Below are 26,175 nucleotides of genomic sequence, written 5' to 3'. Positions count from 1 at the left end.
GAATTTTGACTTTTTTTCTCAGAATTTTGACTTTTTTTCTCAGAATTTTGACTTTTTTTTCCTCAGAATTTTGACTTTTTTTCCAGACATTTTTTCTAGACATTCTGAAGTGTTTTCCTCAGATCTTCTCAGATTGTTTTCCTCAGAAATGACTTTTGATTCTGACTTCTTAGAATTCTTAAAAAATAAAAGTCAGAATTTTGAGTTTAAAGTCTGAATTCTTTTTTTAAAGTGTCCCCTTTGATAACTTCGACATTAATCTCAAGGTCTCCGGTGGTCAAAAGCAGCACGTTTTAAGCTTTTTTGGGTGTCCATCCATTGGGACAATTCAAACACCCCCTATTGTTGAAAAATGTGGCGTTAATCTGTCTGCTGGTGTTTAAAATGATTGAGAAAAGACGCCTTCAGGCCACTTTAAGGTGTTTACATTGCAACAATGACAGGTATTTACATTTAGTCTCAAGACAGAAACATGTCAAGTACTTCTAATCACATTCAAACAGTTTTGAAAAGTTGATTTATTAACTGAACACAAAACGTTTATTTCTGTTAATGTCAACAATTGTGTCATTTGTTTTTCTAAAAATGTTCAGATCTTGAATAGATTTTTAATTTCGACTCGTGGGACGAATCGCTGCGACGGCAGAAAATCTGCACCGTCTACGTTTTACAGAGACCATCCTGTGATTGACACGGTGAATCGGTGAAAGACAGCTGACCTTTGACCCCTAACGAAGGCTCAATCGGACAATCCGGACCAGTGAGAATTGAAATAAACCTGCGAGCGCCGAGCGGATGCATATCAAGCATCAAGCAAATCGAACAGAGTCGCAAATATTGAGTGACCTTTTCGCTCCGGGGAGAGAAACCTCTCCTCTCTGCCTGATTGAAATTCCTGGAGAGAAGATTTGAAGCAGCAGATGAAACCGGTCAACAGAATCACCTCGGCCTCAGGCAGCTTTCTGTTTTTTCCATCTCGACTCCATATGCTTAACTCTCATCATGTAAACCATGACGGGTTTTTTTCTGGGTGGAATCTGCTTCATGCAAACAATCTGCTCCTGTTTTTTATTAGATTTATCTTCCCAATCTTTATTAGATTTTCTCCTGCTGCAGGAACATCAAAGTTTCTTGTCATGGAGAAAATCAGAGACACTTCTGTGAGTTTAACTAAAGGTTAAGGCAACACTAAAGTTATTTTTTAATTATTTTTTCTACTGTAATGTGTAATTTTTCTTCCAATCACACATTACTCATTTAATTTTAGATTTAAGCATAATTTTCAACATTGATCAACGAAATCTAGAATCTTTTTGCTTTGTCTTGTTGTATGAAATGCAACATTTTTGTCCATTACGTCAAAATATACTGTGAATATTTACGATTGTAAACCTGCACATTTTGTGCGTCTGAGTGAATCTGATCAAATCTGAAGGTTATTTTTGTCAATGTCTGATTTATTTACACTTTAAAAACAGATGTAACGAGTGCTGCATAAAAACAATAACACCATAGAATACAATGATGAAAAGAGAAAAAATAATACACAAAAATAAGAGTAGCAAGTAAATAAAATAAGCAGAAAAGTTGCAGGTTAAATGCCAATGATTAAAACTAAGTTTTGAGAAGTGATTTAAAATAATCCAGACTGTGTTCAGATCTAATAATCCAATTATGATGCAATGAAATCATGGATAATTCCTTCAAAAGCCTAAAATCAAACATAAGATTTCACCTCTGCTAAAACCTGCAGGTGGTTAAAAACTTCATTTATCAACTGAACTAACTTGCTTGTTGAATTTTGAACAGAAATCAAAGACAAAAACGTAGCTAAAGAACCAACGAGTACGAATGTTTTTGATCTGACTTGAAAAAAAAATGGCCGCCTTCAACATGTCGACATCCAGACTCTTAAAACCTGCAGCTGTCCTTTACGCTAATAACTAATAACATTTACTAAAATCACACTTTGACATTATGTGCCATGCTTCTTTATGACAAGCCCCCGTTGCTCTGATGCATTTAGTAATTGAAACGTCCTTCAGGAAGACGTGTTGATGATAAACGGGGGGAATGATGAACAGCCGGCTCGGCTGGCGATGTTGGAGGAATTGGAGGAAACCTTTTTACGCTGCTTGATGCTTTTCTTCAGTGATTAATGCTGCAGAACCAGCTCCAGTCGTCAAACCCACTTCGCTTCAGCTTTTATCTGTAAACACTTTGCTTTTTGGGGACACGTTTGATGACCTGCAGAGTCTGCAGCTACGATGCGTTTACCTAAAACATCCTGAACTTCCGCTCACCTTTCACTAGGACTTTAATTACCTAAAAGCAATGGTTTAAGGGGGTAAACTTTCCCTGAGATGAGCTTGTGTGGCAAAAAGCCTTCGAAATTCAATTGTTCTTACATCTTTACAGCTCCAAGAATGGCTTCCAGTTCTCTCCTCCCCAGCAGCTGCTGCTGCCTGCACTCGTCCAACAACGTGTCCTGGTTTCCATCGTCCTGCAGTGATCAGCCTCCCACAGACTCTGAGCAACGTTTTGAAACGGCTCCCTGAATCGCATCACCTCCAGGCCGACAGATTCAGGAGGAAAGCAGAGGAATTCCACAGCTGCCATCTGAAAGATGCATAAGTTTGTGAAGTTCATCGACACAAACCTTGTTTATTTCTCAAATAGATAATCGTATGCAGAAGTAGGACTGTCGCAATAACAAATTTCCCAGAAATTATCAATAATATTGAGAATATTTTCAGCTAATATGATTATGATGATGGTATAATAATGACAGTTTGCCTAATTAAAGAGAGGATAGTGGAGAACCATCGTCTTTTATTTTTAAAATAGTACATTTTTCAAGTGCTCCTTGTTTTACAAAACACAACAGACTGACTATACGTGAACTTTTAATTTTATGTATAAGTTTGTACATTTAACTACAAATGTTTGCTGCGTATTCTGATATTCACACTTATTCAACAAGACATCATCTGCATCTCTTTGACATTTCAAAAATATTGTTTTTTGGTTAACAGAAATGTTTTGGGGTTTTTTGGCTGTAAATTAGTTTATTTCACAAAGCTGCCATGGAAACAGTTTTCCTGCATCACATGATCAACCATGTTGCCACTGGAAAAAACTTCAAGGAAGACAGGAAGTGATGAGGAGATGACGGCGCAACATTTAGTTTCTTTTATGACGTGAACAAACTTATTCAAGTGATTTTTTTAATTGCAGTTTTTTCAACATAAGCAGAATATTGACAGCTTTCCGTACGTTTTGAGCCTCTTTATTACCAGCTCTTTCATCGTTCTTTAAGAAAACGTTTAAAATTGATATCCTCAAACGATGCGTTACTTTTACTCTTTGACTTTTATTCTTTGTTTCTTAATGTCACACTCTAAAAAGAAAATGGTTGAACCAACTTAATTGAAATGCTTCTGTAGGTAACAAGCAATTAAATTAAATTCATCCAACTGAATTTATTAAGTTTAACCAATTCAATATATCATAATAATCCAACTCAATTTGTTAATTTATTTTTAACACATTTATTAAGTATGTTTAAAAGTAAAAAGGTCATTTAAGGAAAAGATTTGTGTATTTAGAGGACACTGTAAAAAGAGTATTAAAATTTAGTTTGGAACTATTTCAAAGTTTGAGTTGAATTTCTGTAGAATTAAATCAAAGAGATTTTAAATGTTTACTAGAAGAAAATAAATGATTTGAGTAAAAGTGACTTAAATTTGTCATGTTAAAAACCCGCTAATGAATTAAGTTATAAAAACTTAGGACTGAACTCAATTGTTTTAAGTAAAGTCAAAGTGAAAAGTTCCTTTAAGTTAAAGATTTGTAAGATTTGAGTTAAATGAACACAAAAAGTAAGTTGTCATAGCAAAATCAAAAGAATTAAGTGAAATTAGTGTAAATAAGTCCATAAGATGAACTGCAGCCCAAATACACTTTTTAGAGTGTAGCTGAGGTGACCTGTGACCTTTTTTTTTTTTTTGTCTTGCGTTTTTTATTTGTGCAAACAGAAATGCTACTGCAAGAAACTGTGAAATGTTTTGGATTGGATGGATGTGAAATTCCCTTCATGATTTGCTGACTCTTTAAGAAATGTCTCGCATACCGTAAAGACGGCTCCAGGCGACCGTCGGTCATAAAAACGGCTTTAATTAACCACTAACAAACCGTCACAAGCCTTTTCCCCTCTTCAAACCTTTTCTTAGGAAAGCAAAATTCCTCGACACGATCTTCCAGTTCTCTAAAGAGATTCCCATGATTTAGGAGGACGACGTCCACATCGGAGCCGTTTTATCCCAGTTTGACGTTTTCTGGAGTCTCGTTGCAGAAACCAGTAAACTGTAAGCTCATAAAAGCTTCTGCTCAAAACCACAATTACTAGAAAACCACAATTACCAGAACAGCCTCTGTAAAATTCAGCAAATTAAGTTTATAGGTCAAATAAAGTTATAGATGTGAAGACGCACAGTGTGTCATGATTTCAGGCTCAGACTGTTTCTCATGTTGCACGGCTGCTGAGGGGAAGTGGGACCGACCAGAACCAGAACCAGAAAGTCACAATGATCCGTTTGTTTTATTGATCAAACTACTATTTTTGCACCTTTAATCCAGTTCAGTGTAAAGGAAAAAAAGCCCAAAAGGAAAAGGCAGGATGTCGAGTTCAGGTGTCAAACTCGAGGCCTGTGGGCCAAATCCGGCCCGCCGCAGCTTTTTATGTGGCCCTCTAGATTCTAAATCTAAATCAATCTAATCGATGCAGTTTATATCTGTTTACTGATCAAATATATCAAACATTTCCTCCAGTTATTGTGGAAATTCACACAAAAACAGCAAATTGGAAGTTTATTGCAGATTTTTCTCAAATTGTCAAAAACTTTCTTTCTTGTACTAAACAGCTGCCTCAGCTTTAATCGATGTCAGATTATAATCCATGATCTATACGGAAAAACATAGAAAGTCGCATTTACCGTCATAAATAAGCGCAAATATTTCCAAATTAGTTCCACAAACACTTTTTATTGCAAAAAATCACAAAACCCTGAAGGGACTGAAAAGACGTTCAATAGGTTTATAGTAGAGTCTTTTTTCCAAACTTTCCAAAGTTTTACACCAACATTCACATTTGTTTGAAATCATAAGTACTTCTGTAATTTTTGCTATTTAAACAAATAACTTCTGTAAATAAATTGGCAATAAAAATCACTGAACCTCGAAATGATCGCTATGACGCCATTTTTTTTGCAAGTGTGGGGAAAAACCCTCATTACTTCTCCGCTTTAAGGCGGCCGCTTGGAGTTCAGACTCGTCCCACCTGAGCCGTCGACATATTCTGTCTGACGTTTCTGTTCGCTTTTGAAAGTGAGCAAAACAAAAGACAGAGACGTGAATAATGGGATCGCTAATTAGCTGCCGGGGCCCCAAAGAGCAGATCCGATGAAGGCAGCATCCTTAACCATGAGGGGTTTCGCCACCCTGTAAAGGAAGAGGTGAGAACTTCTCCTGGAGTCGCGCTTGGTGTCAAAACAGCTCAGAGGAAATCTCCCTGCCTTCCCTCCTCCACTGCTTAGTGTCTGAAGTCATCAACCAGAACCCGTACGACCGGAGAAAGCTGGAAATCTGGAGCGAGTTTTCCGTTTTAGTCCCGGGTGGTCTTGTTGTTAAACACGGACATCAGGCGTGAATGATCTCGCTTTGCGGATGAAACGGGAAAGAAAACCGTCGTCGTCTGGCACCGGAAGGCAGGAATCAGGGAAAACTAAATTAGGGAACAATGAAGTGAGCTCTGCCCCGTCCACAAGCTTTTGCTTTTCTTCATAAGGAGAGAGAATGTAAAACAGCTGAAACACTGGGTGCTTTTAAATCTCAACTTAAAACCCACCTGTTTAGAGTTGCTTATGGCTAAATTAGGGTTAGAGTGCGGGTTTTGATGTCTTCCATGTTTTTATGTCTTTAATGTTTTTAATTTCTTTTTCTTTCTTTTCGACGTTTTAATGATGTAATGTTTTTTGTTGTTTGTTTTATTTTTATTTATTTATTTATTTTTAATCTCTTTCTCACTGTTTATTTCTGTTTTTATTTTAATTATGTAAAGCACTTTGAAATGCCTTGCTGCCGAAATGTGCTATACAAATAAAATTTGATTGATTGATTGAAAAGCAAGACGACCACGAATACAACAGAGTCTGTCGGCTTGTCTGAGTGCAAAGTGGAACCTACTGCACAGAAAACGGTGGGAAAATTGACCTGAAAAACTCAAATAACTTTTCATGTGGCCCTCTAGATTATAGACTAAACACTAAATATTATGTTACCAATCAAATCAATGCAGTTTTTATCTGTTTAATACCAAATTACATCAATCAGTTCCTCCAGTTATTGTGGAAATTCACAAAAATCAACAAATCCCCACTTTTTTTTTTTTGCGCCAAGACATAACTGTATTGAAGATTTCTTTCAAAATTTGTCAAAAATGTTTTTATTTGTACTAAACAGATGCCTCATCTTTAATTGGTGTCAGAATATAATCCATAATCTGTAGAGCGAGTCATAAAAAGTCACATTTACCAACATGGATATTGCAAATATGTCCAAATTAGTACCAGAAACACTGCAAAATATCGTGAAAAGTATCACAAAATCCTGGAGGGACTGAAAATATGTTCAGTAATATTTAATTTTAAGAATTAATTCTTATTTCAACAGTTTGTGATCCGGTTTTATCAACACATTCTGGCACAACCGGCCCTTTAAGAGCATCCATGATCTTGATTTGACCCAAAACGAAAATGAGTCTGACGCCCCTGACCGTTAATCTGACTCAATCTAAATTTACAGGAATTATTTGCAGATTGAGGATGAAATTTGTCAACTTGCAGAAAGTGGAATTCTTCCTCTGGGAGTTAAATTATCTCTGCATCCTGTTCCAGATGGAGCTGAAGACGTCCTGGTGCATCTGAAACGAAGTTGATTACGTCCGTTTTCTACGGAGCCACTTCAGTACCAAGCATCTGAACACAATCCGTTTTTTTTTTTGTTTTTTTTTTTGGAGGTTCTGGCCCAAAAAAACCAGAACTTCCTGCTAGTTGACCTGAGAACGCCTTGGGCTTCTGAGCCAAGGTGAAAACGCCGCTGGGGAGATGATTGTCTGGGTTTCCTGTTACATCCGTGACCCGATCTCAGCAGTGGCAAAATCTGATGGTTGTTGACTGGAGGCTAAAATGTGCCACTTTTAATCCATCCTAATCTCTGGGGTTAAAACAAGATCCTACACTACAAAACCAAAATCTCACCAAGTATTTATCGTCTAGTTTCTGGTGCAAATATTGCAGAAGACTAGACAAAAATACGGTAACTTATTAATAACTTATTGATTTTAAAAAGTACTAATTCTTTTTGGAGATTATTTCATGTATGATTTAAATAATCTGCCAGTTGAACCAGGACTTTAAGGTATTATTGACTCTGAACAAGCGTCTATATCTTGCTGTAAAGCTACTTGTAAGTTAGTTCTGTTTTATTTTGAGAGGGATAAGATGTTTGCACTAAGACGTATTTGTATTTTTGAAGTTAGTTCTTGCTGTAAAGTTACTTTTAAGTTTTGTTTTAATTCGTGTACCGAGATATTTGCTTTCGGAAAACGACCAATAAATAGTTTGTAAGATTTGGGGGTTTTGCAGTGCATGTTTTTCACAGTATTTACAATATTCTGGCTCCCATAAAAACCAAAAATAATACATTTGATGGTTGCTATAGTGCCTTTGTATCCATGGTGGTCTTGTGTCTCTTGGTTGCAAAGAATCAGTGACCTTTTTCGGGGAACTGTTTGCCTCTCGGCCGTCGACGGCTCCCGATCCCACTGCTCCAAAAACCAAAAAAAAGCATGTTTCTGCAGCAGCATAGACACATTTCAATGAAATGCAATCTGTTGTTGATATTTAAGTTGTTAAACTGCTTGTGAAACGGTCAGCTTTGCAGGAGGGAGGCCTTCCTCTGACTGTTGGCTTCCTTGTGACAAATGCGTAACATCTGCGTTGCTAACGAGGGGCAGCTCCTTCAAAGGGACGCGCGCGCGTGTGGATGGGAAGGAGATTAATTAGGAGCAGAATTTCACGCTTTGCAAACTCAAAATCCATGAACCCACACAGATTGTTTGAGAGTAAAACCCTGAAACTTGTAGCCAAATGAAGGCTAACTGTCTGAGTAGCTGTGCTTTATGTCTGGATGCACCTGAGTCCGTTACCTCAGCGCTCTCATTAAATTAACTCACAGCCCAGTTTGAGTCATGGGGGCTGTAAAGGATACGCTTGATCTCAATTTTGCACTCGTTCCTTTCTTCTCCTTCTCCACCTATGAGGATAAAGCAATCGAGGTTTCACGTACCAATGAAAACGCCGCCGTCGCTCCAGTGGTCCCATCCTGACACTTTAATTGGAGAGGCGTAAATCTGGCTCCTTTGTGCAGGAGAGGGGTAATTATTTCCTCCTGTCTGAGCCACCAGTGATCCCCTCTTTCCTCCTCCTTCAGCTTCATTTTTTTTCTGGCTGTCAGACACTTTCATTAGAGACCTGGTGAGGTTTTTGTTTTTTTTTACTGCTTTATTTTCCACAAATGACACAAAATTTCCCTGAAAGCTAATGTTGCAACAAAAAAAAAACAAACAAAAAAAATAAGCTCCCAAATCCTGGCTTATACCTGCATGCACACACCGTGAAGAAGGAAAATCTGCAGACAGCTTTTGATTTTATGGAAATATGGATGGAGGTCATTTTGGTTTGCAGCGGTTCTGCTTCAGCTGAATCCACAAAAGCGAAAGCCGCCGCAGGTTTGGCCTGGTTTCCTTACTCTGTATCGCTGAGCAAGGTCTCCTCGGTGAGCTCATTCACAGAAAATATGCTAACTGTAAGTTTGCTCTAGCCGTGTGTTTTTTTTCCAGGATCTCTCCTCCACACTTCGAGATGCATTCAGCGTTTCTCTTTCACCATGAAAACCACAATGGAGCCAAAACAAAAAAATCCATTTTATTTATTCCAGTCATGAAATCCATCCTTCCTCTGAGGGGAAAACCTTTCAAATTAAAACTCTGGTTTAAGAAAGAATGCATGAGGGAAGCAAAATGTCTCCGTTTGGAGCCGAGACACCAACTCCTGTAATGTTCATCCATAATCTTTAACATGCGCAAGCTAGTGTGATCGTTTGCCTTCTTATAAATTATAAAGCTTCTTCCAAAGGGAGACTTCTTAACTCTTTAATACTGGACTCAAACATGGTGGCCGCAGCTGCGTTTTCATCACAAATGTGCGCAACACTTTTTTTGATACGCTAATAATGTCAAAAAGCGGCATTTTATTATCTAAAGTCGACTTTTTTGAGCTTCACATCATGTTAATCATGTTGTTCCCTCATCAAAAACATACCTGGAGAGATGCTTTGATTCTTTAATACGTGTTTGGGAAATCCTTTAATCTCCATGGCAACCATTCAGTGCCTGAGTGGACCTAGCCCCGCCTCTGAGGACGAAGCTCCTCCTCTGAGGTCCTTCAGACTAGCCAGCAGCAATTAGCAAACTCTAATTATACGAGCTGCTTCTCGCTACAACACTGGTAAAAACTTTAACAGATTAGCAGAGGAACCAGAAAGTTTCAGAAAGAACAAAAGTTTCTTAAAGAGACAGTGGCCCAATTTAAAGGCATTAAATTACTTTGTAAAATTTCTTTGAAGTCATATTTCATATATACAGCTTTTTTTCCTTTTAACAACTGATACTGATTGTGCTATAAACTGATTCTGGAAAACATAATACCGGCGTAGCAATAATATCAGCTTTAAATTGTGGATTAAAAAACCTGGTTTTACCAAACAGACTTTTCAATACATCATAAGATACCAGAAATGAAGATGAAACATTGGCCAACATATTTAATGTGTTTGGTTTTGGCGACAGCACTCACCCAAATGTTCTGTAGGTTCAAAGTGTTTTTAATAACTTTGTAACTTTGTGTTTTTCTCCTTGTCCTGCTGCTGAAATGCGCTTTAACTTGATCGACAGAAAAGCAGATCATAAATTAGAATTTGAATAAAACCAGATGATTTTTTTGACGGTTTTTCAGATTAAAAGCAGAGATGGATGCCTGTGACCTGTGATGCCTCTCCATCACTCTGAGGTTTGGGTCCTTCTCTGATCTCTAAGGAAGGAAGGAAGGAGGGAGGGAGGAAAGGAGGAGGAAAAGGGGAGAACAGGAGGAGGGGTCCATGAGCGGAGAGTGTAATAGGACACCGGCTCACTCGTCTCTTCATTCTCCTCCTCCTCCCTCGTTCCTCTCCTCTGTCCTGTTCTGGCTCAGTCGAACCTGCTCTGTGAGCACTTGGATGGATTTCTTCCTGCCACCGTTGGAGACTTGAGGCGAGGAGTTTCTGGAGAAGCTGGGGTCTCGTTTGGTGGGCTTCCTCTCTGCGGTTGGGACAGGCTCTTCCCTGGCAGGTGAGTCCCTCTTCCTGGACCTTTTACTCTGAGGGCTTCTGCTCTGCGGTGCGTCGTTTCCTGCTGGATGCAGAGGGAAGTTGGCGGGCGAACAGGTGCAGAGTCCCACCACTGGGAAATAAAACTTAATCTGACGGAGATAGAATCACTTTGTGCTGCTTTTAAACATCGGGGTCCTGTTTCATATTTAAACGCAGCAGGATTTTCCAGAATGACTCACTGCTTGGCCACACAATCGTGACCTTTGTAAAGGTCTTCTGCAGACATTTCAGCAAACCTTTACAGCTTTTATTCCCTAATCAGTTGGTATGAAATAAAGCTTGACTCTATAACCGCAGCTGCTGCTCAGTCATGAGTTTACAGGCGCGTGCGGCTGCAACAACCCCACTGACGGCTGACTGACAGGGTGTGGTATGAACACGCGCTGTCCTGTTGGAGCCGGGACACAGAGCAACTTGTTTACCACTCAAAGTTCAATTCTTCATGCACAAAAAGCCGGAATGTGGGGGGGAATGGGGGGGGGGATGCCCTGAATTGTATAAAAAACATAACTGGGAGCAGATGGGATCCCTGGACACAAAGATTTATTCTGAAAAGGAATTTGTCCTCCACAATGTGGGTTTATGAGCGGCTCCTCTGATGGAAAACTCATCGGGCCGAAAGCCAAGGACAGAAGATAACAAACACAATTATCACCACCCTCCAGAGAAAACACAACATCCATCGCAGCAGCAATCTCCTCTGTGCACAGACGTCTAATTGACGCTGCAGAGATTCCTGGCCGACTCGCACCGGAGTTTTTTTGGCTCTGCAAAATTAATTGGAGTATTTATTATCTTTGCTCAAAACCGTAATGCAGCTTCTATCGGCGGCGCCTTCATTCATGCCTGCTGATGGGAGGTGAAAGTGTCTGAACTGGAGCCGGCGGGACGTCACCGGGCGCTCGGGAGATGAACTCCCACCATGATGAGTTGAGCAGCTGTGAGTTCAGTGCCAGACGCTCTCGCTGGGAGATCACCGTCTCTCTGAGCAAGCAGGGAGTGGTAGGTGTCAGCCAGGCTCGGCAGTCCAGAGGATCGCTTTACGTCTAACATCCAACATGAACGCCTTCCGCTGCAAAAACACAGTCTGGGTTCTACTGCAAGCATGAAGCAACACCAAACTAACTTCTCAGCAAGATTTAGTCAATAGTTCTTTAATTTTGATGAAAATATACTTGTCCACTGGCAGCTATTTTACTTATAAGACATTTTTACCAGATTTCATGTACTTTTCCATCAATATCGAAGAATTTACTTAAAATAAGTTCCTATATCTTGCTGAAAAGTTGTTAGTTTTGTCTTATTTCAAGTGGACTAAAAGATTTGCGCTAAAAACCAGACAAGTACTAATGAGCAAACATGCAGAAACACAAAATCTGAAGGATTTTTTTTGTCTAGTTTTTAATGCAAGTATCTGAAGACAAAACTAACATTTTGTCTTGTTTCAGACATTTGCACTAAAAACTAATCTAATTTGCAGTATTAGTAGAGTTGAGGCTGTCGATGCAGTTTGAAGACGCAGGTTTTGTGGATGCTGTTGCATTGTTTCGAAGCCTGACAGGTGAATCCTGCATGTCTGCTTTGTTTTCCATACTGTCACTGTTGGACTCAGGGATGCTGCTCCCCATTCTAATATCTGGAACTTTGGTTTAGTGTTTGGTTTCTCCCATCTGCTCAGCTCAGCTTTGGTTATCTGTCACAGCTGCACCGTGTTTCTAATCAACCACCTGCTCCTGATTCAGTAATCAGCCTGTCCAGCTTTCACTTTCTCTGATTTCTGTTGGTCTCTGGAAAAGCACAATTATATTTAACTCAAAACATCTTATTGCACGTGAAATAAGACAAAATTAACTTACTTTTTAGTAACTTTTCAGCAAAGATATGTCCTTAACTCTTTCATGCATAGTGGTCACTACAGTGGCAGCTTTCTAAAAGCCATTTTCTTGAGCTTCTTGTGGATTTTTATGTTATAAATGCACACAGACCACTGAAGTGGACACTAATGCATCATAAAACACACTATCAACTACTGGCCATCAGCTGCAAATGCAAAAAATAATTTTTTTTAAATCCAACATGGCCGACAGACAAAAAAGCAACCATCCGACCCGGTTCCTCCTCCTGCTGTAGACGACTCTTGCAGGTAAAAAAAAAAACAATATTATGACATCAGAAAACCCCTAAAGAGCAACAATACTGATGTATTTTTAAAATAGCAACTTTGTAATTGGAGAAATTACAATTGATCACCTAAAAAATAAAAATAACATTTTTTTCCCATCTTTATTATGCCTTAAGAAAATCAAAACAAAAAAATGGGGCAAAAATCCTGACACAAAGGATCATAATTCATGCATGAAAGGGTTAATATTTGTATATTTATCATAAAATCAGTAACCAATGATGATGATTATGGCCAATTTGATAACTTTGGTAAATGAAACTATTGCTGATAGCATGCACTTTTATACAGTCACACAGTTACATCTCAAAATGCATAAACAAAGATGGCTGAGTTTTGGGGAAGCACTAAGCTGTGCGTTGGGTAGGTACTCACAGTGTGTGTGTGTGTGTGCGTGTGTGCGTGTGTGTGTGTGTGTGTGTGTGTGTGTGTGTGTGTGTGTGTGTGTGTNGTGTGTGTGTGTGTGTGTGTGTGTGTGTGTGTGTGTGTGTGTGTGTGTGTGTGTGTGTGTGTGTGTGTGTGTGTGTGTGTGTGTGTGTGGCTGCACTGTAAGCCCTGCAGCAGTCTTAATGCGCCCCGTGCTGCTTTACTGCTCTCAAGTCGAGCCAAAAGGATCTCATTCCTCATCAGTTTTCCATATGTTGCACCTGAACAGTTAAACTCCACTCCGCCTCTCCATCAATCATCCTTCACTTCGCTACGCAAACACACACCCCTCAGCCTATTTGTACACAACACCCCCAAACTAAAATTTTCATTGCATTCGTGTACTTTTCTTTCCTCGTGTCATTATTTTTTTACCACACATTCATAAGTCATGAGATCAGAGATTCAGACTAGCGGTAAATAATGCATGTTTCTTGTTTGTTGCATGCAGGAAGGTCACCGGTGCAGCGTGGGTTTGTACAGCACAGGTGCTGTAGCAGCTAGCTGGGGCGCATAAAGCAGACGATTCTTTCTGCAAGTCGAGAGTTATGCACTGCAGGAGATAACGGCCCACAGCACAGCGCAGCACAGAGCAGAGAAGTACCTGCAGCCATCAATAATTGAGCTGCTCTTGTCCAGTTATGGAGAAGAAACAAGTTGCATCTGGAGCGCTTCCTCAGCTGGTTTTCTTTTTTGTGCAGATTTGCCTCATCCATATTTAACCGAGGTGCATGTGGAGCAGGGTGAAGTCAGTGACGTGATGTTCTACTCTGGGTTTTTGGTTAAATGTGTCTGTCCAGTGCACACCAGGAACGGTTAAAATGGTCAGTTTGCTATAAATGTCTCTGATTTGTTTTGTTTTATCGGCCGTTCTGGTGAACCAGCGGTCAGGAACCTTTAAAGTCCAAACAGCCTTTCTTCCCCCTGCAACTTCTAAATAGACTTTCTCTAGAGCTGACCCTTGACCCTTTCAGGAAGTACTTTTGATAAAAATGTACAACATGCTGCAGTTTAATGACAAACTGCTGCTTCATGTCGTCAGTCAGGTCAATTGAGTGTTGATTTGAGTTAATTTATGATTTATTGATTGGGGGAAAATACATTTTCAACTGCAATTAGATGTTTTGGATTTACTTTTCTGTTTGCTTATACAGTTAAATCAGACATTCACACACTTTATTACATATTGTTGTTTTTTTTATTTGAAAATATTAGTTTTTGTCACAATTGGTGCTATATAAACATGTTTTTTGAGAATATTGTGCGTAATTGAATCGTTTTCTCAGACCTGTTGTCCTCTGTGAAGCCTCTCCTGCAGGCGGCGGTGGCGGGTCGTTCTCTGAGAGGTGAAGACGTCGGCAGACCTGAGGGGTCGGCCGGGTCAGCGATGGCGCTTTCCCTCCTTGCTCTCCTCTTCTTCATCAGCTCTGTTTCCGGCCTCCATCAGCCGGTGCCGAGAGTTTTTCTCTCCTTTGGAGGTAAGAGAAATAAACTAGTTTATCATCAGCGTAGAGGTAAAAAATGTCAGGTTTAAAGTTGGTTTTCTGATCAAAGTCCTGTCTTTGACTCGTGACTTGGAGCCAAACTCTGTCCTTCCTTTTGTCTTGTTGTCGACCGAATCCACGACCTCTGAGGGAAGCGGTGCCGCTCGTCAGAACCTCCCAGAATCTGTTCCAAGTTAAGCTTTAATCGCAGCTCCCTGCTCTGCTGCTGCCTCTGGTTCTGATTCTTTAGGTTTGACACAAGATTATGTTCTTGAAATTTTAATGAAATTTCCTTGAAACCGGAGCATGTTGGTTTGAATCCATCTAGATGAAAGGGTCTGACGCTCACGTCCTTCTGGAAGTGAGGAAGTAGATGTTTGATTTGCTTCACTGTGGATAATCCAGAACCAAGAGGCTGTCGGTGAATCGGGTTTCTGCTCTCGGTTAGCAAAGCGCTGCTGTATGAAGCTGAGTCTCTGCTGTGGTTCCTCCATGCTGGGCCTGCTAACTTTCTTTCTTTTCCCTCCATGCTCTCCGGCTGCTCTGCTTATGTTTTCATTCCAAACGTAAACCAGCCTTGAGTCCAACACCAGTAAGCGGCTCATAGCTTGTCCTACAAGTTTAATACAACAGAAAACTGGAAGCAAATGACTGAAAACGAAGGATATACAGAGCACTGCAAACGTTTTTATACCGTTTTCCAACATCTGACCACTGATATTTTGTCCATTTTTCTTTTAAAAATGTCTTATACTCATTCAGACTTGATAGAGGATATTTATTAAAATAAATTTTTTACTAATATTTCGGTTTGTGCTTGACTAGATTATTTAAACTCATGATGTCTCTCATTTTAGTTTTGGACCAAATCAAGATGATGGATGCTCTTAAAGGGCCGGTTGTGTAAGAATGTATTGATGAAACCAGTTCACAAACTGTTAAACTATCAATATTATTATTGGACATCTTTTCAGTCCCTCCAGGACATCGTGATAATTTTTGTGATTTTCTTTTATTTTTTTATTTTGCAATAAAAATCAAAGTGTTTGTGGTACTAATTTACAATATTTGTGCTTATTTATGTTGGTAAAAGTGACTTTTTATTACTCACTGCGTAGATCATGGACTAAACAGGCAGCTGTTTAGTACAACTAGGAAAGTTTTTGAGGTTTTTGTTTTCAATGCAGCGTTTACAGACACATTTCTGTCTAATTTGGACTCGTTTGGATCGGAACGTAAACAGTCCTTAACACAGCTTGATGCTCTGTTGAGTTAGTGGCAGTTATTAACAGTAACCAGGCAGAAAACTCGCAAAGTGTGTTAAAAAGTAAATGAAAACACTTTTTATTGCTGTAAAGATGATGCATTGTGAAAAATTCACATTTTGCATGTTTTATTTTTACGTCCATTTGAGTTTCTACTGTTTCTAAAAACAACCCAAGTGCTAAAGTTAAAAAAAAAAAAAAGCTACAGTTTTTGGCAAGAAGTTGATGTTTATTGGTGCCTGAAAAATGAAACATTTGATGCATTCAGCAGGCAGTGCCCCTCACCTAGCAACCGTGTTACCTAGCAACCCCAGATGAGCTCCAGCACGTTTGATCAGCTGGTTTTACCGCTGTACAATGGCTGCTGGAAAAGACAAGTGTTTTGTTGTTGACTTGCCATCCAGAAACAACACGCTGTGTTCTTGTTTGTTGTGCAGAAGGCTCCACTTCTGCTTTTCAAAGATCTATGGTGTCATAATTGCGCATCTGTTTGCATCTTTTCTTTGATGTAGGAGTGTAAATGTTGAGTTGTAGAGAGCAGCTAGCAGCAGCTTGCTTGCATTTAAAGTGACAAAGACCCAAAAATGGCTCATTCTGAAAGGAGCCCAAAAACTGACCAGACTAAAATGTCATTATCTAAGAATGTTTTTGTTTATAAATTGTAATTAGCATGTTTTTTATAGCCCATAAACTTATGGTCAGTCAGGTTTCCAGAGGATACAATGAAATGGTTCCTTGTCATGTTCAAACTTCCTCTCCTCCTGACCGGTCTGCTATGTTCGCTGGCCTTCATTAAATTGTTTGTTCCCTTTAATGTATAATTAGATAATCTTTTGATTTGGAGCAGAGATTAAATCACAAACAGGTGGAGTGCTGTTAAGATATTTTGGGAGTCAATAGATTGCATTTGATTCTAATTAGGGGTATCAAAAGAAAGCAGCCTGAACACAAATACATGTATTTTTCAGAAAAATCACGACTGGATTGACCTACTTTCTGTTGAGCTATCAATTAAAATACATTCAAGTTGTGGTTGTGATGTAACTTAAAGTGTAAAAGTGGTGCTAATACTTTCCCCAAGCTTGGTTGCACTGCTTCTGCGTCGTTTGAGTCTCTAATCGACCTTTTAAAATGCCAGGGCTGGTTTCCGTTTGCTTTCTGAACGTGGATTGAATTGCGTTTATTTTCCTTACCGGTAGATAACTCATCAACAAGCTCTGCCGTTTGTTTTTAATGGCCGTGTATCTGCACAACATGCATTTCCTTGTTTTAAATTTATCAGTTGATCCTTTTGGGGTAATTTTTTGGATGAGAGCAGCAGGGAACAAGTCAAAATGAGGATGTTTACTTAAGCTTTAAAGGCCAACATCAGGTGCGAGTTCACATTCCTGCTTCGATTTAGCTCATCGGGGGAAGAACCAGGGGATGCCGCTTTGTTTTGGAGTCAGAAATCATCGCAGAGGCGAAGGAATGAGTTTGGCAAAGGTGGAGCACCATATGTAGGGAGACCCCTCGGGATGAAGGAGGAGGTTCGTTTCTTAGACAAACATCGGAGGGAGTAATTCGGTGAGACTTTGAGTGTCGGACTGGGAAAGTGTTAGATGGGAGGTGACGGCGGTTTGGCACCTGCTGGGAGTTAAAAGGGTCAACAATTTGACGGGATTCCTGAAATCCCACATGGGATCTGCTCACTTTTTCAAGCCGGAACAAACTAATCCGAGAAAATAAATCCATACTGTGGACCTTAAATATTCCTCTGTCATTGCCGAAACTCAATCCAGGGGTAAAAGCGGGTCAACGGGACTCCCAGCGTACCCCAACGTCCTGCAGGGAAGCTGCAGCCTCCGGCATTCCTTTCGCTCTATTGGAAGAGGCGAAAGAAAGCAGCCAAACCGCAATTAAAACCGCATAATAAACAGCGCAAAACACTGCTACCCCAAATAATAAACCGTAAAGTGGTGCCTTTCTCTGCCGGGCCTCGGACAATAAACACAGATCCAGCCGAGAGGCAAACCTATTTAAGGGATGCCCAGTGTGATAAAACATAATTACCCCTCCACAGGGGCTTTAAATGTCACTTCTTTCTCAGCATCTATTCTGGTGAGTTTTATGGCAGTTTGATGCCGTTTCTGAGGCGTAATGAGCGTGTAATAAGAAATATAATTACAGTTTTTGGAAATGAATCCAACAACTTTCAGGATACTGTCTGCCTTTTGTGATTATGCTGCTAGCTATTCTGACTTAATTAGGATTTAGGAAACACTCAATTCAGTGGCGTTTACGTAGAATTTTTTCAAATATTATATTCTGATGCCATTAATAGTAAATATCTGAAGTCCAAATGTGTTTTTTGCAGGACAGAAAAATAAAAACAGAGATTTATGTTCAACATTTTGGCAATTAAACCATTATTTCTTGCTACAAAAATACAGCATGTTACCTTTTTTAGTTACATTTATGAAAAAAAATGCCATTTATAACCCAGTTTGGCAAATTTAATCAAGTTTTTACTAAGCCTGTCGTAATAAACAATTAATCAATTAAATCGCATTATAAATTGAAAAGAACTTCATAATTTCCATTCTGATGATTTTAATCCATGGTTTTGATTGCGCGTAGTTTTATCAATATATTACTTGAAAATTGTCTCAAATCAAAATTATCGTTTAACAGAGAAATTACTGAAGAAGTCTTTGATATTTCCCACTTTCCCACTTGTCGCATTTTAACCAAACTATTCTCAATGTGCCTAAAAATCAGGGACAAGAAGCCAAAATCCAAAGACAAACCTGTAAATCCCCTGTGAACCATTTCGAAAGTTTTCAAAAGTTGAACTTGGTGTAAAACATCTGCATGGTGCAGCTATTAAGTTGTTTTATGTACAATAATAATAATTCACAACACATGCAAGCAGCAGTACAGATTATTCCCACATGTCAAACTGTGAATCGAACACAGTGGAGGAAATGAATCTCCCAGTGAAAACGTTTCATTTGATGTTTATTTGTTCTGCTACTGTATATGAAGCCGAATCAGCCGTTGCCAGGAGCGTTGCCGGGTCTCCCATCCGTCCCTCACATTGACAGATGGCTCGTTGGTCTGTTTACGATCAGCATCATTTAACCTCATCAACAGCCTCGTTCTGGCAAACTCTCAAATTCAATACAAAGCGAACCAGGAGACGTACACAGTGGCCGTGCCAACCAGCGAAATCAGGCCAGCTGAGGACCGAGCAGGTCTGCTCTGACGTTTCTGCGGTTGATGCTGATGTTGGCATGCTGAGCTTTTTGGAGTGATTGATTAAAACGAGCTCCGTGGTTTAACGAGCGCTCGTTCGGTCCGGCGTGAACCACATGGCTTTGGCATGGAGATCAACTCAATGTGGGAGCGGATGCACCGGTTTCCTTTCATGACTCATTACTACAACCAGTTATCCTTCATAATTCATACGCAGCGGCCGAGTCGTCTGGCTTCTGTCTCTCCTTCATGTAGGAATGCTGTAGGAATGCAGGAAAGTTGGTAAACTTGACTAAAAAGTGTGTGACGGTTCAGAATCTGACTACAATGAGATGTAAAACTCTCCACTCAGTCACTAAAAGTGTGTTTTTCTTCAACTAAACCCCCCACTAATTGTTCGTAAGCTTTTCATCCGAGATGTTTGACTTCTTCTCTCTTATGGACATCCATCTAAAAAGATTGTTAATAAACAGACAATGTGCCAAGCGCTACTTTCTCAAAAATCAAAGGTAAACGCTGACGCTTCTCCTAACCGCTCGGTGTGGCTTACTGCCCTTGGTTTACATAAAGCCTGCACAGTAGCTTCTTCGCCCTCTGCTTTTGAGCTTAATGAAGCCTGTAAAGTAAAATCAGTGACGCTCTGTGAATACGAGGAATGTTTGGTCTTGCCAAGCTGACGCAGTGGAATCAGAAACCTTGTAGAGAAATGGAGCGTGACCGTTTGTTCCCCATGCGTTGGCATATGCTCCTGTCGTAGAAAGTCTTCATATCTGATTAAGTTATGCAGCATGGATGTTAGTAGGAGTCTGTCTCTGTCCCTGTTCAGTTTTGGCAAAGACTTTGACGCCTTCTGAACAGGATTGATTCGGCATGGGGGTTTGCAGTCAGAATAGGCCAACTTTTCAAAAGTTTTGACACACGATGGTGTGATGCAACGTTCAGTATGTTGTGTGGCGCTACGCAAGTGACGTAGCTGCAAAGAGTCAATACCGTGACCGTGAATATTTAACAGGTGTATTATTTCTAAGATACTGAAATTGTAAGAACTGAGGGAGACCTTTTCATATAAATTAGATCAAATTCTGGGCGAAGACAGTTCCACCTGGTTAAGCATTTCCTTGTCCTCTGTGGGTAATAAATACATCAGCAGTGAAAGTCCTCTGACCCGTGTCTCCTGAAAGTCTTCCCTTGCTGTGACAGTCTCCACGAGAGCCTCTGCGACAGTAAAATCCCGGAGATTTACCGTCTGCTGGCTGAGCGGAGAAACCAGAAGCTGATGTGTGTAGGGGAGAGGTCGCCGGCTAAAAGCCCAGTGGTTGACAGTGTGAGTTCGCCTGACTGCCAGCGGCATGGAAAGGCAAAGCCAGGTGCTAATTGGGGCGTCAGGAATGCAAACTAGCTGCTGGGGCAGCATCTTGGTCTGAAGGTCATCTCCAGTTTCAAAGCTTGCTGGGGGAATATTAGCCATATCCTTAACAGGTTTGGCTAGCAGTGAACCCTGCTGTTGACGTTAGCGCTGGATAAAATCACTCTGCACAATGCTCCTCATTCTCATACGTGGATTTAGCGTCTGCTTTGGAAACATGGCTGTCAGAACTAAAGCATTTGCTCCAGACACATGATTCCCATTATAAATGTCTGCATATAAATAATTGTCAGGCAACAGCCATGGGATTGATAGAGGCAGTTGATAATAAGCTTATGCCGACTGAGTGAGCTCTGGCTTCTGACATTACTGCACATTTATGCACGCTGGCTGAATTTTAAGTGCTGAGAATGCACAACAGGCCTGTTGGACAGACAATCGGACGACTCTGTCAGCCGATGCCACGCAACGTGGGTGGTCGACACCTTAGCTTTCCCTTTGCTGCATAAATACCGCAGCAGTTATTACAGTGTGCCGCCAGGGCAAGTCTCAAACAAGAGATGATGGCCAAAGGTTCTGGCTGCGCTCATTTTTCATCGCAACAAGCTGCCCGCCAGTTGCCTGGACACAGACTTTTATTGGCACAGTAGGCGTAGTGGTCTGCACTTCTTTTCCATAAGTGCAGCCATCCAGAAGTGAACTGAAGAGCTCTTAAACCAGCAGGTCAGACAAAGAGCAACAGTATTTGAAACCGAGTCTGAAGCTCTCATTGTCTTGTGTGGAGAGACGAATTGCAGTGGGGCGGTATAAGCTCCTTTACCATTTGGTGAATGGGGATTCTCCCACCAGCTGCCCCTAACAACCACATAACAGGTACCACTTCAAGTATATGAAGAACAAGCCTAATTAGCTCAGAGTTAATGCATGCAGGCAACTGATGAAGACCAGATTTACTAAGGACACTCAAAGTGGTCTGCATGGGGATCCTTTACTGTTTTTAACTACCCAACCAAGCTGACACCAGCTGCCTTTTCATTACGAATGTGCGCTTTTCTTACTGTTTACTGCTAATGTTGAAAAAACACAATTTCACAATTGCAGTGTTTCCACAAATTAAGAAATTTAAAAAAACATGGGAATAAGCTTGGTTCTTGATATGTCATGAAAAACCATTACAGTGGTGAATGTAAGCAGTTTCATTAAATATATTCATAATTATATATATATATGAATATATATTTATAACTCATCACATCAGCCAATCAGAGGAGACGTCGGCGGCTTGTTTCCCCCTTGTGTTATGTAGTGTTATATCACTCCATGCCACCAGGTGGAGCCGTCGACAAGAGCTAAATTAGAAACGATAAGAAGAGTAAGAGTGAATACGACGATATTGCAGAGGACATGACGGTACTGTGCTTTTTCTTTTAGTTCGTGTCTGATGTTCTTTGTTAAATAAATGTACTGAGTTATTCAAGAACACATTTTTCCACACTATTACAGTAAGCAGCAGCGTTTAGGGGAAATTATAGTTGCGATTTTACAGAAGAACTTTGGATTCAACACGTTCCTGTCCGATAAAACAATCATCCTACTTCTTCCTATCTTGTCCGTTTCGCCAGTAGTAAAACACCCAGCTGTTGATTATTTTCCCAAAACGTGACTTTTGTAGAAATTGGTGTGTTTCCACACTTTGAAATAGGCCTTAAAAAGTTAGCTTCAAAACTATCCGTGCAGCTTAATCCATTTTTGATCAATTTAAAGGTACTTGTGTATGCCGATGAGAACTTGAATGTTGTGGACAGGAAGGATCTCAAACTAAAGCGGAAGAGAAACGCTGAAACCTCCAGTTTTACACTAATAATTATGTCCCTCCAGAAGATTCCTTCAATGCTGAAGTGACTCCAACTCGCTCATTTGGGCCTGGCTGCCAAAATTTCCAGACCCACATTTGCATCGCCCATGAAGATCCCACATATTTTCCAGCCGCTGCGAATCTCTAATATTTTACAATGCTACATTACAACAAACCAGTGTTTGTTTGGGGATCCCAAACCAGAACCATGGCAGCCTTGTTTACTGCTGTCCGACTCTGTTATTTGATCATGCAAGCCATTTTTGGAGCCAAGCCTGACAGAACACACTGAAAGGAGCCTCTTTGTGGCTGTCGCATTTCCTCACTTGGATATCATGTGTAATCACGAAGAAAAAACACAGAGAAGTGAGCGCTGAAGTCTCTTCTGCACTTAATTGTTCCCATACAAACAGGCACATAATGACAGGTCCCCTCCTTGTCAGAGCCACATGTTTTGGTTTTGCGTCCCGTGCTTTTTCACCACAGTCTCGAGACAAAAAGAAAAGAATGCTCCTTTTTAAGTCTGTGGGATGCCAAGCTCTGTTGGCCAATTCACCCTTCCACCCAGAGAAGGTTTTCCTCACAGTTTACAGACAGTTGGAATTGTTTTAGATGTTCTTACTTCATGCATTTGATGAGAAAATGTTCGTTTTAGTCATTTCACTGAGATGTGGTGACTTTTCTTGGACTTTTCACCCCATGTCGGGCCACAGAGAACTGAAACGTGACTTGGTTTTAGAATAAAGACTCGAGACTTGACTTAGACTTTACTTAGACTTAAAACTTGATTTAGAGCTTTTCCTGAAAGAAATTAGGTTTGGCTCGGACTTGTGAATTACTTCAGCCTTGACGAGGACTTGCCATTTAAAATCTTCTTCTTCAAAGATGTGAGAGTTAACTTGGACTTGTCTCAGATTTGAAAATTGATTTGGAGTTTTTCCCTGAAAGAAAAACTCCCTGACTTCAACCTTGACTTGAAGTCAAGTCTTGAGTTATAAAGACTTGACTTTGACGTATTCCTGAAAGACTTGAGACCTGGCATAGACTTGTCTCTCAGATTTTAAACTTTATTTGGAGTTTTTCCTGAAAGAAATTAGGTTTGACTTGGACTTGAAGTGACAGACCTGAACCTTGACTTGGACTTGTGTCTCAGGTTTTAAACTTGACTTGAAGTTTTCTCTAAGAAAAACTTAGACTTGACTCAGACTTGGCTGGAAATAACCAAGACTTTGCTTGGACTTGCCGCTAAAAGACTTGAACCTTGACTTGGACTTGGTTTGTAAAATTTGGGATTTGGATCTTCCTCAAAGACGAGAGTCAGTTTGGACTTGTCTCTCCATTTTTTGAGAGAAAACGCCAAGTCAAGTTTAAAATCCGAGACTTGACTTGGACTTTGACCTAAATATTTGAGACTTCTCTTGTATTTGCCCCTAAAAGACTTGAGACTTGACTTTGCAAAATGACTCTTGAGCATCTCTGGCTGAGATAAAATGCCAAGGGTGGCTTAAAATTGCAGCTCTCTGATAATTTAGCCAATTAAACATAGATTCAACAGTCAACTGTCCCTTTAAGCCCTTCTGATCTGATGATGCCTACCAACAAGTGAGCAGTAAGTTCTGATATGACCTCATCTGCAGCTGAAACAGCAATCTGTTGTTCCAAATTGGATGACCTCTGCAGTATCTTGGCGAAACAAAAGGCTTTTGTGGAGCTTCAACTCAGCTGAACTCTCAATTCTCCCGTCACCAACTTGCCCTTTTCCGCTAGCTGCACCGTCCACCATGCTGATCCGATTGGATTGCATCACAACCTGTCTGCCATGGAGCCAATAGGATATTATGGGTCAAAGCTCATAATCAAAGGCAAGACACAGGAGACTGCTGTGAGGTCCGTAGGGAGGTACAAGGCCCACCTGCCAGCATGCATAATACAAAACCCACCAGCTGTCAACCTTAAGCCTGGCTTTTTCTCTTCTCTTCTTATTGTCCTTCTTTTCTCACTCCGTCTTCATCAATTTGACTTTTTTTTTAAAACGGGAAATTAGCTCAAGAGTGTAATTTTATTGTCACTATCCTCTGCTAATCCACGCCTAACAAAACAAGACAGTTTACAGCAATTCCTCGTTAATTTTTGACAGTCTTTCCTCTAGGGAGTGACCTCAACCCCGAGGAATGCAAATAAACCAAACTAACGAGCGTCACGTACTCCTGAAAATTCCTTTTTATCCCCAAACACGCAGCGCAAACAAAAACTACAGCCTATTTAAACGCAGCATTCAGGAAATCTCATAAATAAAACTGCTACAACGAGGTCTTGGGGTGCAATTGGACCCCAACACCTGGCCAGATTAGTCAGACTCAGCCTGAGGTTATGAGCTGGGAGATATTCTGTAAACACACGGATTGGGTGTACTGTGCGAACCCGGAAAGTCTTGGTTGTTTACAGCGCCCCGCTGTCTCTCCGTCAGAGCAGGTGCTCCATCTGGCCAGCTGAACTTTCAGTTCTGGACTATAATGCTGCAGCAGTGGGAGTGACTCATGTGTTTGCACGAGGCTGAAGGCAGAGAGATACCAGATCCAACGGCACGCAGACTCTGCAGGGTCTCCGTTTGGCTCTTTTTGAGCGGACACACCCCTGCTGCATCTCATCCCAGAGTCACGCTCAACTCGCCTCCCACCCTCACAAGAGAGCATGAAGTCTCTGATTCCCCCCTTCAATGAGGAAACGAAACAGAGTCGCCATAATGTCGAGAAGTCACCACACCCCTGCAAGAACAATTTGTTTCCCTGGTGGAATGTTCTGGATCGGTTCTGTCTGTTTTACATGAAATGCTCTTTGTCTGGCTCGAGTTATTGCGCAACATTGTTTTTGGTGGGGAAGACAAAAACCTAGAGCTACAGATGGAAGCTATCTTAAGCTAAACATGGTGCAAAACATCTTTTATTGATATTTTCGCACATTGACTCTGATTTAAAAACCTAAACCTGGACTGCATGAAACTTTCTTTCCAGTGTTTTTGCTTTGCTTTTAAAGATTTCTTGAACTCTAAAGTAAATGTTGATTAAAACATGGCCAGTGTGGCGTTCTGATGGTATGATCAATAAACAAAGGACCATGATTTCACTGTAGCCTGTTGACACAAAAATGAAAAACAAAATGTCAATTTCAACCCCTATGACGGCAACCCCAGCCTGTTAACCCCTGCAGAGCCCAGTCCGTTACCTAGCAACCCAACCTGAGCTCCAACACGTTAGGTCAGCTGGCTTTATCACTGTATGCACTGTACAATGGCTGCTAGAAAAGACGAGTTTTGTTGTTGACTTACCTTTCAGAAACCACTTGATGCAATCAAGTTGGTTGTGCAGGAGGCCCCACGTATGCTTTTCAAAGATGTACAGTTGCATAACTGCGCATGTGTTTGCAGCCATTTTCATGTGCGAGTGTAAACTCTGAGTTGGGGGGATTGGGGGGTGGCCAGGAGTTTATTTGCAATATATGAACAAATGCAGCTCTGGAAAAAAAAAACCTCCGGGTTATTCCACCAAACCTAGATTTATGAACTCTTCCTAAGTTAAAACATTAATATTGTTGTCTCTAAATGAATATTAACTTGTTTTCTTTGCATTATTTCAGGTTTGAAAGCACATCTTTTTCAATATTTTGACCATTTCTTTTTCTGCAAATAAGAGACATGATGTCACAAGTCCATAGAATAAAAACACAAAACAATGTTCATTTTACTCAGATATATACCTATAAAAATTAAAATCAAAGAAACAGAGATCAGTGGTCTCTTAATCTTTTCCAGAGTTGTG

The 26,175-nt window shown here is 40.4% G+C and overlaps 1 protein-coding gene across 1 annotated transcript in view; it reads left to right on the top strand.

Annotated features, from left to right (window-relative positions):
* Positions 1–10,395: 10,395 nt before the first annotated feature.
* The window catches only part of sema3c (sema domain, immunoglobulin domain (Ig), short basic domain, secreted, (semaphorin) 3C), a 47,917-nt gene continuing 32,137 nt past the window's right edge, over positions 10,396–26,175 (top strand). Inside the window, exons 1-2 of the mRNA XM_017302905.1 lie at positions 10,396–10,504; positions 14,460–14,631. Of these exons, the coding sequence (XP_017158394.1) occupies positions 14,541–14,631 (91 nt within the window). The 5' untranslated portion in view covers positions 10,396–10,504; positions 14,460–14,540. The remainder of the gene's footprint in view (positions 10,505–14,459; positions 14,632–26,175) is intronic.

The sequence above is a fragment of the Poecilia reticulata genome, linkage group LG23 (assembly GCF_000633615.1).
Source record: "Poecilia reticulata strain Guanapo linkage group LG23, Guppy_female_1.0+MT, whole genome shotgun sequence".
NCBI lineage: Eukaryota > Metazoa > Chordata > Actinopteri > Cyprinodontiformes > Poeciliidae > Poecilia > Poecilia reticulata.
This window is presented reverse-complemented; position numbering and strand designations above follow the sequence as displayed.